This window comes from Salvelinus namaycush, chromosome 5 (assembly GCF_016432855.1).
Source record: "Salvelinus namaycush isolate Seneca chromosome 5, SaNama_1.0, whole genome shotgun sequence".
Lineage (NCBI taxonomy): Eukaryota > Metazoa > Chordata > Actinopteri > Salmoniformes > Salmonidae > Salvelinus > Salvelinus namaycush.
In genome coordinates, this window is record NC_052311.1 from 4333194 (window position 1) to 4351733 (window position 18540).

General features: G+C 43.7%; 2 protein-coding genes across 2 annotated transcripts in view; both read left to right on the forward strand.

The window, feature by feature from the left end:
* The window catches only part of LOC120048907 (probable E3 ubiquitin-protein ligase MID2), a 1198409-nt gene that overhangs the window by 100601 nt on the left and 1079268 nt on the right, over window positions 1-18540 (forward strand). The window lies entirely within an intron of this gene.
* Window positions 7734-13045, forward strand: LOC120047864 (ganglioside GM2 activator-like). Its single transcript, XM_038993421.1, has 4 exons — window positions 7734-8002; window positions 8108-8260; window positions 10866-11048; window positions 11834-13045. Exons 1-4 carry the CDS (start codon window positions 7904-7906, stop codon window positions 11987-11989), a joined length of 591 nt encoding a protein of 196 aa, XP_038849349.1. The 5' UTR covers window positions 7734-7903; the 3' UTR covers window positions 11990-13045.

Below are 18540 nucleotides of genomic sequence, written 5' to 3' on the forward strand. Positions count from 1 at the left end.
TGTCTGACCAGTACGACGCCCTCTCACTCCACGGTAAGCCCGGGGAGTTGGCTCGGGTATCCAACCCGGCTTCGCCACACTCCCCTTAAGCACCCCCCCAAGAAATTTTTGGGTGAGCCTCTCGGGCTTCCAGCCGCTCTGCCTTGCTTTCGCCTCATAAAACCTCCTCTCCGCTTTCGCTGCCTCCAGCTCCGCTTTGGGGCGGCGACACTCCTCTGGCTCTGCCCAGGGTCCTTTCCCGTCTAGGATTTCCTCCCAAGTCCATTCCTCTTTTCCCCATTGCTGTTGTTCTTGCCTTCCTTCTCCACTCCGCTTGGTCCTGTTTTGGTGGGTGTTTCTGTACCAGATAGGTCTGTGTCGGTTTTTGCACATTTGTTATTTTGTATTGTTGTTTGTAGTGTTTCACTTGTTCTTTATTAAACATGTTTAACACTAGCCGCGCTGCACTTTGGTCCTCTCCTTCACCCCTGGAAGAAAACCGTTACAGTGGTGTAACACTGGTAATATAGACAAGAGTCTGTCTGGCTGAGAGGTGGTGGTGTAACACTGGTAATATAGAGAAGAGTCTGTCTGGCTGAGAGGTGGGTGGTGTAACACTGGTAATATAGACAAGAGTCTGTCAGGCTGAGAGGCGGTGGTGTAACACTGGTAATATAGAGAAGAGTCTGTCTGGCTGAGAGGCGGTGGTGCAACACTGGTAATATAGACAAGAGTCTGTCTGGCTGAGAGGCGGTGGTGTAACACTGGTAATATAGACAAGAGTCTGTCTGGCTGAGAGGCGGTGGTGCAACACTGGTAATATAGACAAGAGTCTGTCTGGCTGAGAGGCGGTGGTGCAACACTGATAATATAGAGAAGAGTCTGTCTGGCTGAGAGGCGGTGGTGCAACACTGATAATATAGAGGGTCAGCACACAACAGATAAGAAAGAATGTAGAGAGGGACTGTAGTGTAGATAGACAGAGAGGGAGGTAGAGAGCGATAGAGAGGGGAGAGAGAGAGAGAGAGAGAGAGAGAGAGAGAGAGAGAGAGAAACGGGTGGACAGGCATGTCCTTTTCTTTTTAATCTTTTATCAGTTCATGATTAGTGTCATAGAGTTACATTGTTAGCAAAACTGTATTCAACTCAAAGAATTTAACCTACAGAGAGCCATACAAGTCATTATGACCTATCTGTACTCTCATATTAGAGTGTATTGAATGGCAGACTGCACAGTGATACAAGGTTGTACAGGTAGCAACATAGGCCTACGTCATAGTTTACCAGCTAATAAACTATCTCTATGACTCATGATGTGACATTACATTTAATAAACTATCTGAGTCTGACTCATGATGTGACATTACAGTTAATAAACTATCTGAGTCGGACTCATGATGTGACATTACAGTTAATAAACTGAGTCTGACTCGTCATGTGACATTACAGTTAATAAACTATCTGAGTCGGACTCATGATGTGACATTACAGTTAATAAACTGAGTCTGACTCGTCATGTGACATTACAGTTAATAAACTATCTGAGTCTGACTCGTCATGTGACATTACAGTTAATAAACTATCTGAGTCTGACTCGTCATGTGACATTACAGTTAATAAACTATCTGAGTCGGACTCATGATGTGACATTACAGTTAATAAACTATCTGAGTCTGACTCATGATGTGACATTACAATTAATAAACTATCTGAGTCGGACTCATGATGTGACATTACAGTTAATAAACTATCTGAGTCTGACTCGTCATGTGACATTACAGTTAATAAACAATCTGAGTCGGACTCATGATGTGACATTACAGTTAATAAACAATCTGAGTCTGACTCATGATGTGACATTACAGTTAATAAACTATCTGAGTCTGACTCATGATGTGACATTACAGTTAATAAACTATCTGAGTCTGACTCATGATGTGACATTACAGTTAATAAACTGAGTCTGACTCGTCATGTGACATTACAGTTAATAAACTATCTGAGTCGGACTCATGATGTGACATTACAGTTAATAAACTGAGTCTGACTCGTCATGTGACATTACAGTTAATAAACTATCTGAGTCTGACTCGTCATGTGACATTACAGTTAATAAACTATCTGAGTCTGACTCGTCATGTGACATTACAGTTAATAAACTGAGTCTGACTCGTCATGTGACATTACAGTTAATAAACTGAGTCTGACTCATGATGTAACATTTCCTCAACAGGTTGATAGGTATACTGTGATTTACCAGCCAATAATATAACAAGAAGTTTCCAACTTCATTATGTGCCATTTTGATATGGAACGACACCAAAACCTCCTTCATGTACAAAATAATTAACAGGAGGCTTCTATAGATATGGGATAAAACGTGTGTTTGACATGAGGTCTCTGAAACACACAAAGGAAGAGTTTCACCACAGTACAGATACAGTGGCATTCAAGACAGTCAAGGCCACGCTGTAAGGACGCATGGCTTCACAGCTGGAGCCAGGTGGTGGAGACAGGATAGGGGCTAGAGAGATGTTTTGTTAAATCCTCTTCATACAGTTTGGTGTGAGTTTAGCGCGAGTGATTTCCTAATGGCAGAGAGAGGTTGGAAGAGGAGAGGCACGAGTGATGAAAGATCAGCTCAGACAATCAAGGTAAGGTGCAAGATGAGACTTGGTTATGCATCCTAAATGGCACCCCATTCCCTATTTAGTGCACTGCTTTACTTATAGTACTATACAATATTTAGGGAACAGGGTGCCGTTTAGGGACGCACATTGGGGATGCCAGAGAGAGGAGCCTGTCTGTTACACCCTGTCCTACTGTCTGTCTGAGTGACTGAGAAAAAAGAGTTGACTGTTTGATAACATCACAGATGTGCTTACGCTCCAACAGAACCCATACAGGCCTACAGCGGTCTGGGAATCTTGAGGAGCTCATTTGTTTGTGTTTACTGTAAAGGCTTAGTCCTGCATAAAATAGAAAACACAGAACAAACTGCTCTTATACTATAGCTAGTCTGGCTACAGCCACACCAGGCAGTTGGATGTGTGCCAGACAGCCTTATTCTGTGTCCAAAATGGCTCCCAACTTCCAATATAGTGCACTACTGTTGACTAGAGCCCTATGGGGGACGGTTAAAAGTATTGCACTATATAGGGAATAGAGCGCAATATCAGACACAGACATGGTCTTGTTGGTGTTTGTTGGTGTTTGTAGAGCACATACTCCCTTTGTGGCGCAGAGGTCTAAGGCACTGCATCTCAATGCAAGAGGCATTATTGTAGTCCCTGGTTCGAATCCAGGCTGCATCACAGCCGGCTGTGATTGGGAGTCCCATAGGGCGGCACACAACTGGCCTGGTGTCGTCCAGGATAGGCCGGGGTAGGCCGTCACTGTAAATAAGAATTTCTTCGTAACTGACTTGCCTAGTTAAATAAAGGTTAAATAAAAAAATATACATAAAAAAAAATACTCAACAGTGAGCTGTGGCATCAGCATACATTCCTAACATCATACAGACCCACCAGCCTAACCAGCCCCTAGAACATGGTGTTACAGCCTAACCAGCCCCTAGTACATGGTGTTACAGCCCTACCAGCCCCTAGTACATGGTGTTACAGCCCTACCAGCCCCTAGTACATGGTGTTACAGCCCTACCAGCCCCTAGTACATGGTGTTACAGCCCTACCAGCCCCTAGTACATGGTGTTACAGCCCTACCAGCCCCTAGTACATGGTGTTACAGCCCTACCAGCCCCTAGTACATGGTGTTACAGCCCTACCAGCCCCTAGTACATGGTGTTACAGCCCTACCAGCCCCTAGTACATGGTGTTACAGCCCTACCAGCCCCTAGTACATGGTGTTACAGCCCTACCAGCCCCTAGTACATGGTGTTACAGCCCTACCAGCCCCTAGTACATGGTGTTACAGCCCTACCAGCCCCTAGTACATGGTGTTACAGCCCTACCAGCCCCTAGTACATGGTGTTACAGCCCTACCAGCCCCTAGTACATGGTGTTACAGCCCTACCAGCCCCTAGTACATGGTGTTACAGCCCTACCAGCCCCTAGTACATGGTGTTACAGCCCTACCAGCCCCTAGTACATGGTGTTACAGCCCTACCAGCCCCTAGTACATGGTGTTACAGCCCTACCAGCCCCTAGAACATGGTGTTACAGCCCTACCAGCCCCTAGTACATGGTGTTACAGCCCTACCAGCCCCTAGTACATGGTGTTACAGCCCTACCAGCCCCTAGTACATGGTGTTACAGCCCTACCAGCCCCTAGTACATGGTGTTACAGCCCTACCAGCCCCTAGTACATGGTGTTACAGCCCTACCAGCCCCTAGTACATGGTGTTACAGCCCTACCAGCCCCTAGAACATGGTGTTACAGCCCTACCAGCCCCTAGTACATGGTGTTACAGCCCTACCAGCCCCTAGAACATGGTGTTACAGCCCTACCAGCCCCTAGTACATGGTGTTACAGCCCTACCAGCCCCTAGTACATGGTGTTACAGCCCTACCAGCCCCTAGTACATGGTGTTACAGCCCTACCAGCCCCTAGTACATGGTGTTACAGCCCTACCAGCCCCTAGAACATGGTGTTACAGCCCTACCAGCCCCTAGTACATGGTGTTACAGCCCTACCAGCCCCTAGTACATGGTGTTACAGCCCTACCAGCCCCTAGTACATGGTGTTACAGCCCTACCAGCCCCTAGTACATGGTGTTACAGCCCTACCAGCCCCTAGAACATGGTGTTACAGCCCTACCAGCCCCTAGTACATGGTGTTACAGCCCTACCAGCCCCTAGTACATGGTGTTACAGCCCTACCAGCCCCTAGAACATGGTGTTACAGCCCTACCAGCCCCTAGTACATGGTGTTACAGCCCTACCAGCCCCTAGTACATGGTGTTACAGCCCTACCAGCCCCTAGTACATGGTGTTACAGCCCTACCAGCCCCTAGTACATGGTGTTACAGCCCTACCAGCCCATAGAACATAGTGTTACAGCCCTACCAGCCCCTAGTACACAGTGTTCCAGTCCTACCAGACCTAGTACACAGTGTTCCAGCCCTACCAGCCCTGGTGTTCCAGCCCTACCAGCCCCTAACACATGGTGTTCCAGCCATACCAGACCCTAGAAGATGGTGTTACAGCCATACCAGCCCCTAACACATAGGTTTACAGCCCTACCAGCCATACCAGCCCCTAACACATGGTGTTACAGCCCTACCAGCACTAGAACAAGGTGTTCCAGCCATACCAGACCCTAGAAGATGGTGTTACAGCCCTACCAGCCCTAGAACATGGTGTTCCAGCCCTACCAGCCCTAGTACATGATGTTCTATCCCTACCAGCCCTATTAGCCCTAGAACATGGTGTTACAGCCCTACCAGCCATACCAGGCCCTAGCACATGGTTTTACAGCTCTACCAGCCCTAGTACATGGTGTTCTAGCCCTACCAGCCCCTAGTACATGATGTTCTATCCCTACCAGCCCCTAGCACATGGTTTTACAGCCCTACCAGCCCTAGTACATTGTGTTCTAGCCCTACCAGCCCCTAACACATCGTTGACTGACTAGACATAGGCTATATAACTGACTAGACATAGGCTATATAACTGACTAGGTATATGTTATATAACTGACTAGGCTATAGGCTATATAACTGACTAGGTATAGGCTATATAACTGACTAGGTATAGGCTATATAACTGACTAGGTATAGGCTATATAACTGACTAGGTATAGACTGTATAACTGACTAGATATAGCCTATTTGACTGACTAGATATAGGCTAAATGACTGACAAGGCATAGCCAATATGACTGACTAGACACAGGCTGACTGACTAGATATAGGCTATATGACTGACTAAGCACAGGCTGACTGACTAGGTATAGGCTATATAACAGACTAGGTATAGGCTATATAACAGACTAGATATAGGCTATATAACAGACTAGGTATAGGCTATATAACTGACTAGGTATAGGCTATATAACAGACTAGGTATATGCTATATAACTGACTAGGTATTGGCTATATAACAGACTAGATATAGGCTATATAACAGACTAGGTATAGGCTATATAACTGACTAGGTATAGGCTATATAACAGACTAGGTATATGCTATATAACTGACTAGGTATATGCTATATAACAGACTAGGTATATGCTATATAACTGACTAGGTATAGGCTATATAACTGACTAGGTATAGGCTATATAACTGACTAGGTATATGCTATATAACTGACTAGGTATATGCTATATAACTGACTAGGTATAGGCTATATAACAGACTAGGTATAGGCTATATAACTGACTAGGTATAGGCTATATAACTGACTAGGTATATGCTATATAACTGACTAGGTATATGCTATATAACAGACTAGGTATATGCTATATAACTGACTAGGTATTGGCTATATAACAGACTAGATATAGGCTATATAACTGACTAGGTATAGGCTATATAACAGACTAGGTATAGGCTATATAACAGACTAGGTATAGGCTATATAACTGACTAGGTATAGGCTATATAACTGACTAGCTTTAGGCTAGGCTGCTTTATAGGCACTACTATAAAGCACTACCATAGTGATATAACACCTGAAAATAACACCACGCCGTGGTGTTCACAGAGAGGTGAGGCCACGCCGTGATGTTCACAGAGAGGTGAGGCCATGCCGTGGTGTTCACAGAGAGGTGAGGCCATGCCGTGGTGTTCACAGAGAGGTGAGGCCACGCCGTGGTGTTCACAGGGAGGTGAGGCCACGCCGTGGTGTTCACAGAGAGGTGAGGCCACGCCGTGGTGTTCACAGAGAGGTGAGGCCACGCCGTGGTGTTCACAGAGAGGTGAGGCCATGCCGTGGTGTTCACAGAGAGGTGAGGCCACGCCGTGGTGTTCACAGGGAGGTGAGGCCATGCCGTGGTGTTCACAGAGAGGTGAGGCCATGCCGTGGTGTTCACAGAGAGGTGAGGCCATGCCGTGGTGTTCACAGAGAGGTGAGGCCATGCCGTGGTGTTCACAGGGAGGTGAGGCCATGCCGTGGTGTTCACAGGGAGGTGAGGCCATGCCGTGGTGTTCACAGAGAGGTGAGGAAATAAGGACAACATCTCCATCTTGTGGAGAGAAGCAGATCAACAGTACTGTAGAATAAGCTGGCCCATAGGCAAGTCCACTACTATAGGCTAGAAAGCCAGTGTAGGCATTCAGAGTGTTGTCTTCAAAATGCAGTGCCTCAGGCTAGCAACAAATTAAGTCTATCCCATGGGTTTAGCTGCAATGCTAAATGCTTGTTTTGGAACTTGGGTGGGATACTAATGGCTGGCAGTTTTGTGTGGCTACTTGCCGAAGGTATCACAAAATCTGGCAACCACTGCATTTTCTCTATATTGGGGACAGGCTATGGACTAGTTTTGTTCACAAAAGCCTGTATCACAATTTGTTAATCTAAAAATTAAAGACCAATATCCTGATTGTAGGTATCAAGTGAGTGATTAAATTGATTACCAAAACTAATACATCCAGTAAGAATGCTTCTGACTGTGGGAAGATCTCACTTGCATACTCCTCGCATCCTCTCTTCTCTCTCCTCGCCTCCTTCTCAAACTCCATTGGATGAGAGAGCCTGAGGTTCCGCCCAATTTGACCTTCTCCTCCAATGGGGTTTGAGAAGGAGGCGAGGAGTCTGTCACGAGCCTCGGTAGTGATTATATAAACAAGTGAGACTGGACTTCATGGAATGGAAAAAAGTACTTACCGCACCGTGTCAACGTGTTGTGACTCAGTCATCCTCGATTCGTTTTAGTTGTGCATGGTCTTAGTTTACGCGCTTTGTGTTGTTATCTTGAATTAACCGTAATTATTTCTAGTTCAGTTGTAGATTAGTTGAGCACAATGAAATGTATTATTGTTAATGTGATAATGCTATGCATTGTAATGCAGGTGAATTGCGCTTTGGTTTTCGAGAATACGCGCACAGCATATTCTGCGAAGGTGAGTGAAATATCTTTACTTTTAGTCAAATGTTGTTCATTAACCTACTCTATCAATTCATTATGTTTAGTACAGTAACGTAGACTATTCAATATTCTTGCACAGATCTTTGGGTTCTCATGGGAGAACTGCGGTAAGCCAGACGACCCAGCGGTTCTGAAGACCCTAACCCTGTCCCCGGATCCCATCACAGTTCCAGGGGACCTAAAGGCCAGTGCGTCCGGGAACACAACGGTCGAGCTGGCCGCTCCCCTCGCTGTGAGTACTAAGCATGCACCAAGGGCCTCCTCTTCAAATGCTAAAATTAGATATTGAATGCTATTTGATTACTTATAAAGTATACTTGTTTTTGTAATTAACCATCCATTAGTTTTCAAGGTAGGCATATGGTATTGACTGTCTTTAATATATGCATACAGTATATACATAGCCACGGGAAGTGAGGGTACTGCAGCACCTCCTGAATAATAACAAAAACATATTAAAAAATATATATTTATTAATTTATTGTTTTACAAATGTAGTGCACTGGGCCTTTACTAGTCCTGTATAAGCAGAGATGTAGTGCTTGGCAAAAAAGGTAGTTATATAATTAAGAACACCCCCGCCTCAAACTACTTCCTGTGTCTATACAGTACATATTTATAAAAGTAATTTAGCAGACGCTTTTATCCAGAGCGACTTACAGGAGCAATTAGGGTTAAGTGCCTTGCTCAAGGGCACATCGAGAGATTTTTCACCTAGTTGGTTTGGGGATTCGAACCAACGACCTTTCAGTTACTGGCCCAACGCTCTTAACCACTGGGAGACTTTTATCCCCCTCAACAACTTTAAACATCTGCTATCCGAGCAGCTAACCGATCGCTGCAGCTGTACATAGTCCATCGGTATATAGCCCACCCAATTTACCTACCTCACCCCCATACTGCTTTTATTTATTTACTTTTCTGCTCTTTTGCACACCAGTATCTCTACTTGCACATGATCATCTGATGATTTATCACTCCAGTGTTAATCTGCTAAATTGTAATTATTCGATTTATTGCCTACCTCCTCATGCCTTTTGCACACATTGTATATAGATTCTCTTTTTTTCTACCATGTTATTGACTTGTTTATTGTTTACTCCATGTGTAACTCTGTGTTGTCTGTTCACACTGCTATGCTTTATCTTGGCCAGGTCGCAGTTGCAAATGAGAACTTGTTCTCAACTAGCCTACCTGGTTAAATAAAGGTGAAATAAAATTTTACATAAAAAAAAAAAAACACTAGGCAAATATATAGAATGAATAGGCTCTTCGTGGATAAAAATGGTCACAATCAAATCAAGTTTGAAACACTATAGTTCTATTTCCTCCTGAAAAACTTACCAACAGTGAATTGAAAGCTATTACTTTGCCATATCAGTCTGTAGGCCTATTCAGCCATGTGATAGCCTATTCCACTTTGTCTGTGTGTGTCAATTGTTGGCTCTGGGTTCTTCTGGGTGGCTCTGGGTGCTGTGTTGTTAAACAGGTAGAAACTTGGCTGGGGAGGTATGTCTGACTCAAGGATGAGCTTCATGTGAGCAGCTCACCACATAAATGCCTGCTCTGCTACACTGATGGTCCAAATATAGATATAATATACAGTAGACTTCCTGATTCAATGCTCACCCTTAAAAAGCAGAGTTCACAAGAGAAGGGATGACATTGACAGTGGTGTTGGCAATGTTCTGATCAAGAATGCACTAATGTAATAATATTGTTGTATTTTGAAGGTTTTTGCAACAGACAGCTTTCACATACTGGACATTCTGTTGTTCCCAACTTGTATTGGTTTAGTTGATGCAATGGAGAACTTTGAACGTTTCATCAAGTGCAGTCGCAAAAACCATCAAGCGCTATGATGAAACTGGCTCTCATGAGGACCGCCACAGGAAAGGAAGACCCAGAGTTATCTCTGCTGTAGAGGATAAAGTCATTAGTTACCAGCCTCAGAAATCCGCAAATAACTGCACCTCAGATTGCAGCCAGAGGAGACGGCGTGAATCAGGCCTTCATGGTTGAATTGCTGCAAAGAAACCACTACTAAAGGACACCAATAAGAAGAGACTTGATGGGCCAAGAAACACGAGCAATCGACCAGTGGAAATCTTTCCTTTGGTCTGATGAGTCCAAATGTGAAATTTTGGGTTCTAACCGCCGTGGCTTTGTGAGACGCAGAGTAGGTGTGTGGTTCCCGCATGTGTGGTTCCCACTGTGAAGCATGGAGGAGGTGCGATGGTGTGGGGGTGCTTTGCTGGTGACACTGTCAGTGATTTATTTAGAATTCAAGGCACACTTAACCAGCATTCTGCAGCGATATGCCATCCCATCTGGTTTGTGCTGAGTGGGACTATAATTTGATTTTCAACAGGGCAATGACCCAAAACACACTTCCAGGCTGTGTAAACGCTATTTGACCAAGAAGGAGAGTGATGGAGTACTGCATCAGATGACTTGGCCTCCACAATCACCCGACCTCAACCTAATTGAGATGGTTTGGGATGAGATGGACCACAGAGTGAAGGAAAAGCAGCTAACAAGTACTCAGCATATGTGGGAACTCCTTCAAGACTGTTGGAAAAGCTTTCCAGGTGACTACCTCGTGAAGCTGGTTGAGAGAATTCCAAGAGTATGTAAAGCGCTCATCCAGGCAAAGGGTGGTTACTTTGTAGAATCTCAAATATAAAATATATTTTGATTTGTTCAACACTTTTTTGCTTACTACATGACTCTATATGTGTTATTTCATCGTTTTGATGCCTTCATTATTATTCTATTCCCTTGAATGAGTAGGTGTGTCCAAACGTTTGATTGGTACTGTATTTCTCTCCTCTTAGGTGAACGTGACACTGGAGAAGGAGATGGCAGGGTTCTGGATCAACGTGCCGTGTGTGGAAAAGATCGGGAGCTGCCACTATGCAGACGTCTGTGACCTGCTCAACCAGCTGATACAGCCAGGACAGGACTGTCCTGAACCTCTACACACCTACGGCATCCCCTGCCACTGTCCCTTTAAAGCTGTGAGTCTATACTGTAGTTCATCCCCTGCCACTGTCCCTTTAAAGCTGTGAGTCTATACTGTAGTCCATCCCCTGCCACTGCCCCTTTAAAGCTGTGAGTCTATCGTTTATGGTTGTGTTCATTAGGGCACAATCATTTGAAACGGTTTTGCAATGACAAATGATCATGGCCATTTCTTATTGGACAAGTCCTGTTAGTCCCTCTATAAGCCTGTCTGTCCATTTTCTTCTGTTTGTTGCCTTTTGAACCCACCCCCAAGGAAGAACCTGTTCCTCCAGTGGTTAATGCTTAGGCTACTTCCCTCTTTCATATTCTGTTCAGTGCAATGTAGTGAATGTCCGTTGATGGCACTGTGAATGATTGGTAACAGAGTGATGTTTGTTGAACAGCAGTTGGCCAAACAACAAAGTAAAAAAATAAACGTTCTCTGAATGTTTTGAACATGTGCACTTAACGTTCTGTTGCTCAGTACTCGTTCTGTTTTTCTCAACAACAACAAAAGTATTCTGTTTACTCAATTCATGTCTATTGGGCTCAAATGACCTATTTTCTGTCTCCTACAGGTACATACCTTTTCTATACAGTAAAACATGCTTCACTCAAAGGCTGTTTCCCAAATAACACCCTATCCCTAAATATACAGTACTTTGACCAAGGTGCACTACCCTCGAAAAGAGCCCTATGAGCCTTGGTCATAAGTAGTGCACTATCTAGGGAATAGGATGCCATTTGGGACATAGTGAAAGTGTATTGGTTAAAACCTCTATTTCCTGTCTGTTCTAAGGGGATGTACACGCTACCAGAGTCAGACTTCTACCTCCCTGACATTGACCTTCCCTATTGGCTGACCAACGGACACTACAGGGTACAGGGAGTGCTGGGAGCTATGGGAAAAGAACTGGGCTGCCTCAAAATCACCTTTGCTGTCCACTCTAACTAAACGATGGATAAATGACCTTCTCTTTCCACTCTAATTAAATGGTGGATACAGGGAACATAATGTGCCATTCAGTGAGCTGCTATACTGAACCTTTTGTCTTCTTGATTCTCAAGGGAACTTCTGCTCTCCTCTCATCAAACTGACAATTGAGAACGGGGCCTGTATAGACAAAGTCTCTCTGAGTAGGAGTACTGATTGGTTTTACCTTTACAATCGTAATGAATAGGAGGGTGGACCTGATCCTAGATCAGCACTCTGAGATACTTTGTGGATACTGGCCCTGTACCAAATGAGGAGTAACTGAGCTGCTACTGTATTTTAGGACACAAATCACTTTCAGGTCAAACAGTTGAGTGATTTGCATGGCTACGTTCTGGCTTCCTACTGTACTGCTATGAACTTGTCATCACCTGTTTGATTATTTTTCAGAATGTTTTACACTGTCTTTTTTTATACAGAATGTATTTGATTAGATTCCTTGTCGAGGGTGAATGTTCGTGGGTATGCTTCTATTGCTCATTGGCTTCTACCCTGGGTAAGGTGCTGGTCACATGACTAGGAGTTTTTATTGTTTCAGATGACTCTTACTGTGTCATTTGTTTTTGGTTCTATGGATTGTAATGCTACTTCCTGTTGCTAGTGGTGACACTTGTGATTTTAGAACCCCTGGGAATATGTTCTTCCTGTTGATTTGTGTATTGATCTGTTTTCTGAAGGTATTTTTATTGTTGCCATATTCAAAGTGCCTAAGTAGACCTGCTGGAATTGAGGTCTACGAATCAAGTGCGACTGTGTGATGTTTCAAAGGGAAATGGGATTAATACAGGCAATCAATTCCCTCCTTATAATACCAAACGCCTAATCCTATTCTATAACCAGTTAAAGTGTTCTTCAATCAAAATTCAAATGAAATGGTATTGAAGTTTTTAGGAATCAACATGAAAAATTGCACCTTGATTATTTAGAAATGACAATACTACTGTAACAAATCAGCATTGCTGGCCAATATTTCACTGTAAAAGCCTTCTTTTAAATAAAATATTATCCAATATGTTGGTAAGTCTTTGTTTTCTGAAATGCATGACTGTATTTTTCAATTGTGATTTGAACTTCTGCAGTTTTACAGGATGGACACAAGATGGCACTAGTGGTTAAATGTTGATAACATGACATTGGGTCATGGGAGATTGAGACTTATTCCTGGCTTCAGTCTACCAACTTCTTAGGTAGTTTCTTGAAAAGATGCCATGGAAATGATGTGTAGTTCTATGTGAAGTACTGTAATTTGATTACTTACTTTAACATTATGGTGCAAGTTTGGGCTCCCGAGTGGCACAGCGGTCTAAGGCACTGCATCTCAGTGCTAGAGGCGCCACTACAGACCCTGGTTTGATTCCAGGCTGTATCACAACCGGACGTGATTGGGAGTCCCGTAGGGCTGCGCACAACTGGCCCAGCGTCGTTAGGGTTTGGCCGGGGTAGGCCGTCATTGTAAATAAGAATTTGTTCTTAACTGACTTGCCTAGTTAAATATAAAAATGAATGGAGGGGGTTATGTTATGGATATCTCAGTACTAATCTGTCTGATGTGTTGACCAGCCGGTCTGCAGATAGATACACTGTCCTCCTAGTACAATGCTGCTCAGTCCAGATTGTCCAGGGTGTACTTCAATTCACTTTACACTAACAGATGTCCAGGTGCTCTGTAGTGTCTCTCTTTGTCTCTCAGCCCGTCTAATCTCAGTAGGGCTTGCTATATCCACTCAGCCTGGCTGAGGCCTAAAGGAGTATCTCAACAGGGCTTGCTGTAGCTCTGAGTGGTCCTGGAGAGATACTGGCTGTGTAGACTTTTGTTACAGCTCCGCAATCACACATCTGATTCAACTAAAGATCCAGACTGAAGATCATGATCAGTTGATTATGTGATAGCTGTGTTAGTGATGTGCAGGAACCAAAGCCTGCACACCCCAGTAACTCTCCTCCAGGACTGGAGCTAGCTGGGGAACCCTGGAACACCCTGTCATATAGCCTGAAAGTGTGTTCTCTACTCTCTCTCCTCTCGACCCACCTGCTGCAGATTGATCCAGGGCCAAGATACAGTAGAGTACAATCCATTTACCCCCCCTAGCTAACAATCAGATATATTTTACAGGCCTGTTATTGAACTGTAAAACAGTGTGTCTCTCAATCACCTCTACCTGGTGCTGGATGATACAGGTTATGTAAATGCAGCGGTGGATAGATTGCTGGTGTTAAATCTCTGAGGGACATGGCAAGTGGAGGTGCTGTATTGTGTCTGATGTTGAGGGAGACAGACTGAGTCTCTCTCTGTTTCCACCCCACCCCCCCTCTCTTTATCTCGCTATCGCTGTACTTCTCTCACTTGCTCTGTCTCACTCTCTCTGTTCCTCTCTCTTTATCAAAACATGTCTCAGCGTAGATGTCTCAGTTAAGAAGCCGAGTGTGTTTCCTATAACTTGCAACTGATCGCAGTAATAATACTAATGATTCTGAAGTTGTGTTTCCCCTTATAACTCAGATATGAAATAGAAAGCAAGATTTTACACATTCTGTTTGCTTCTGCAAACTGTTTGTTAGTGTTGTGTATTCTTAGACATTTAACAGGTTTATGATTTCCTGTAAGCCCTGCATGTATATTCTCTTTACTGTATGTACCCTCCCCTCATGTCTATGAACTTCCTGTATGTACCAGAAATATAAAGCACTGTGTACAGTATCCTACTGTCCTCTGTTGTGGCTACAGGAAATATAAAGCACTGTGTACAGTATCCTACTGTCCTCTGTTGTGACTACAGGGAAATATAAAGCACTGTGTACAGTATCCTACTGTCCTCTGTTGTGGCTACAGGAAATATAAAGCACTGTGTACAGTATCCTACTGTCCTCTGTTGTGGCTACAGGGAAATATAAAGCACTGTGTACAGTATCCTACTGTCCTCTGTTGTGGCTACAGGGAAATATAAAGCACTGTGTACAGTATCCTACTGTCCTCTGTTGGGAAATATACAGCACTGTGTACAGTATCCTACTGTCCTCTGTTGTGACTACAGGGAAATATAAAGCACTGTGTACAGTATCCTACTGTCCTCTGTTGTGGCTACAGGGAAATATAAAGCACTGTGTACAGTATCCTACTGTCCTCTGTTGTGACTACAGGGAAATATAAAGCACTGTGTACAGTATCCTACTGTCCTCTGTTGTGGCTACAGGGAAATATACAGCACTGTGTACAGTATCCTACTGTCCTCTGTTGTGGCTACAGGGAAATATAAAGCACTGTGTACAGTATCCTACTGTCCTCTGTTGTGACTACAGGGAAATATAAAGCACTGTGTTACCCTTCCAGAGAGTTCTCACTCAGTCTCAGAGTGCAATGTTTGCGTCCCAAATGACACCCTATTCCCCAATAGACCCTGGTCAAAAGTAGTGCACTATATAGGGAACAGGGTGCCATTTGGGACGCATTGTTGTTAAGAATGTTATCTGTTGGCCAGCAGGGTGGACAGCTACCCTCCTGATGTCTGGTCCTCCTACCCTGCTGATGTCTGGTCCTCCTACCCTGCTGATGTCTGGTCCTCCTACCCTGCAGATGTCTGGTCCTCCTACCCTGCTGATGTCTGGTCCTCCTACCCTGCTGATGTCTGGTCCTCCTACCCTGCTGATGTCTGGTCCTCCTACCCTGCTGATGTCTGGTCCTCCTACCCTGCTGATGTCTGGTCCTCCTACCCTGCTGATGTCTGGTCCTCCTACCCTGCTGATGTCTGGTCCTCCTACCCTGCTGATGTCTGGTCCTCCTACCCTGCTGATGTCTTGTCATCCTACCCTGCTGATGTCTGATTCTCCTACCCTGCTGATGTCTGGTCATCCTACCCAGCTGATGTTTGGTCTTTCTACCCTGCTGATGTCTGGTCCTCCTACCCTGCTGATGTCTGGTCATCCTACCCTGCTGATGTCTGGTCCTCCTACCCTCCTGATGTCTGGTCTTTCTACCCTGCTGATGTCTGGTCCTCCTACCCTCCTGATGTCTGGTCTTTCTACCCTGCTGCCCCGTGTCCCGTGCCTCGGCTTTATGAGGGTTTATTATATCCAAGACCTTTATGTCCTGACAATCACACTCTGTTTATTCTAGGGCTGGGGCATGCCTTTCCCTTTATGTCCTGACAATCACACTCTGTTTATTCTAGGGCTGGGGCATGCCTTTCCCTTTATGTCCTGACAATCACACTCTGTTTATTCTAGGGCTGGGGCATGCCTTTCCAAATACCAAGTCCTATAATCATACACTATACTGCTGATCACTTCAAAGACAATGTCTATTAGGCTACAGTAGACTACTTCAAAAATCCAAATATTTGGTGTAAAACTATTGAATTCATTGTATTTGTGAATAGGGGATTTTAAACCCTAATAAGTGTTCATACATGGTGGATATGGAGTTTCACATATCAAATCAAACTTTATTAGTCACATGCTCCGAATACAACAAGTGTAGACTTTACCGTGAAATGCTTACTTACAAGCCCTTAAAACCAACAGTGCAGTTCAAGTGTATCACATAAACTCTTATACAAAGGAGAAAATGTATTCTGTGAGTCGGTGTGAAACTTAAGTATCCAGCATGCATAAACAGTTATTGGCTCTTACGTTAAAAAACACCCTGTTCACACATACTATGAACTAGATAGTCTTAGTCTACTGTTCATTCTATAACTGGTAGTCTTTCCCTTAATACACCCGGTCTTCAAAGTGATCAGCACTGTAGCATAGGATTATAGGGTTGGTATTAAAAAATGCATGATCCTATAATCTTATCTTTCCTTTCCACCATCACTTTGAGAGAGTCAAAATGTCCTATCCTAGTGACTAGTAACGAAAAGGAAGGATGTGGCCTCTCTCTTTCCAGCGTTCCAGTGTACATTGAGGCCCTCTTTCTCAGATAAATGATTAGGCCTGCCGACGACAATGACCCTTCCAGATGATCTCTGTGTTTAGTCAGATTGTGTTGAATAAATGTTAGAATGACAATGACATATTGTTTATCCTGTAGAAAGCATTGCAAACTCGACATTGCATCCGACAGCTTGTCACTCTGATTGCAACCAAGGGAATTACATGGCCCTGTACACACTTACGTTGTGCAACTGATCTGCAACACATTTGGCACAATGGTTGTAATACAACAGAGTTTTTTTTTCTGCACAACAATAATCACACAAGCACTGTGGAGACACCACACAATGGTTGTGTAAACGTTTTTAGATAGACAAACTCTCTGTTGTATCACAAAAAAATATCAGTTGTGTCATAACCATTGTTACAAATGTGTTGCAGATCAGTTGTATAACCGGAGTGTGTCCTGGGCCTATAGGTCCAGTGGTAACTGAGACACTGCAGCTGCTACTGCTGTGGAAAGTTTCACTGTTCACACACAGTTCTCAATGAACAACTGCTGTATATTTTCATGTGGGATTAGAGCTCACTAACCTATATATAAATAGACAGGGTTTTGACAAAAAAATGAAAGTGTTAGGGATTCCACGGATGATCTGGCCCTAGTACTGTTGAGGTACCACATCTATGGTCTGGCCTTTAGTACTGTAGAGGTGACACATCTTTAGTATAAACTTAGCAGAGACCAAGGCCAAAAATAGACTCAGTGTTTCAGTGAACTCATTGCCTGGTTGTGAAGAAGACAGCTGGTGTGTCAGAGTAAAGAACGACACTGAAATACATTGTTCTGTAGTCTTTTGTTTATATCTTTTTTGTCTTCTATTTTGAAAGAGACTGTCTCTATTGTCTAAAGTTGAAATCATGTCATTGTTGATTGAGATAATATAGGTATTTTGTAAGGGGGGCAACTTTCAAAGTCGTGTCTTGAGTCATATCAATGAGATAACATCTCTTTGTCCACTGTTGAAATGATTGAATGTTAATTGCAGGGAAAGTTATTTTTGTAAGAGGGCCAACTGTCAGAGGCATATCTGTTTTAACCTCTTGTAGTTTTGCATTTTAACCGATGTCACCGTTGGGAAATGTGATTGTAAACTAACAGCCACTAACGTTTTTGTCTCATCATATATGCTGCTTCTACTGTTTATTATCTGTCATTTTATTCCTAGTTATATGTACATATCTAGCTCCATTACCTCGTACCCCTGCACATCGACTCTGTACTGGTGCCCCGTGTATATAGCCAAGTTATCGTTATTCATTGTATATTTATTATCACTTTTATTGTTACATGTTTTACTTTTCTAATATTTCTCTATTTTCTTTCTCTCTGCGTTGTTGGGAATTTAAGTAAGCATTTCACTGTTAGTCTACACCAAAGCATGTGACAAATACAATTTGTTGTGATTTGATTTGTAAGTCATGAGGGCAACAATAATTCTTAGCTATGGGACAGGATGAAATGTTGTAGGTTGGTAAGTTATCCCAGAGGGCTATGTGCAGCCTACAGGGGCAAGGCTTTGATATGGAGTCTTTACAGCTGGCTACCCCTCCCTGTAAGATCAACATGACCTCCTCTT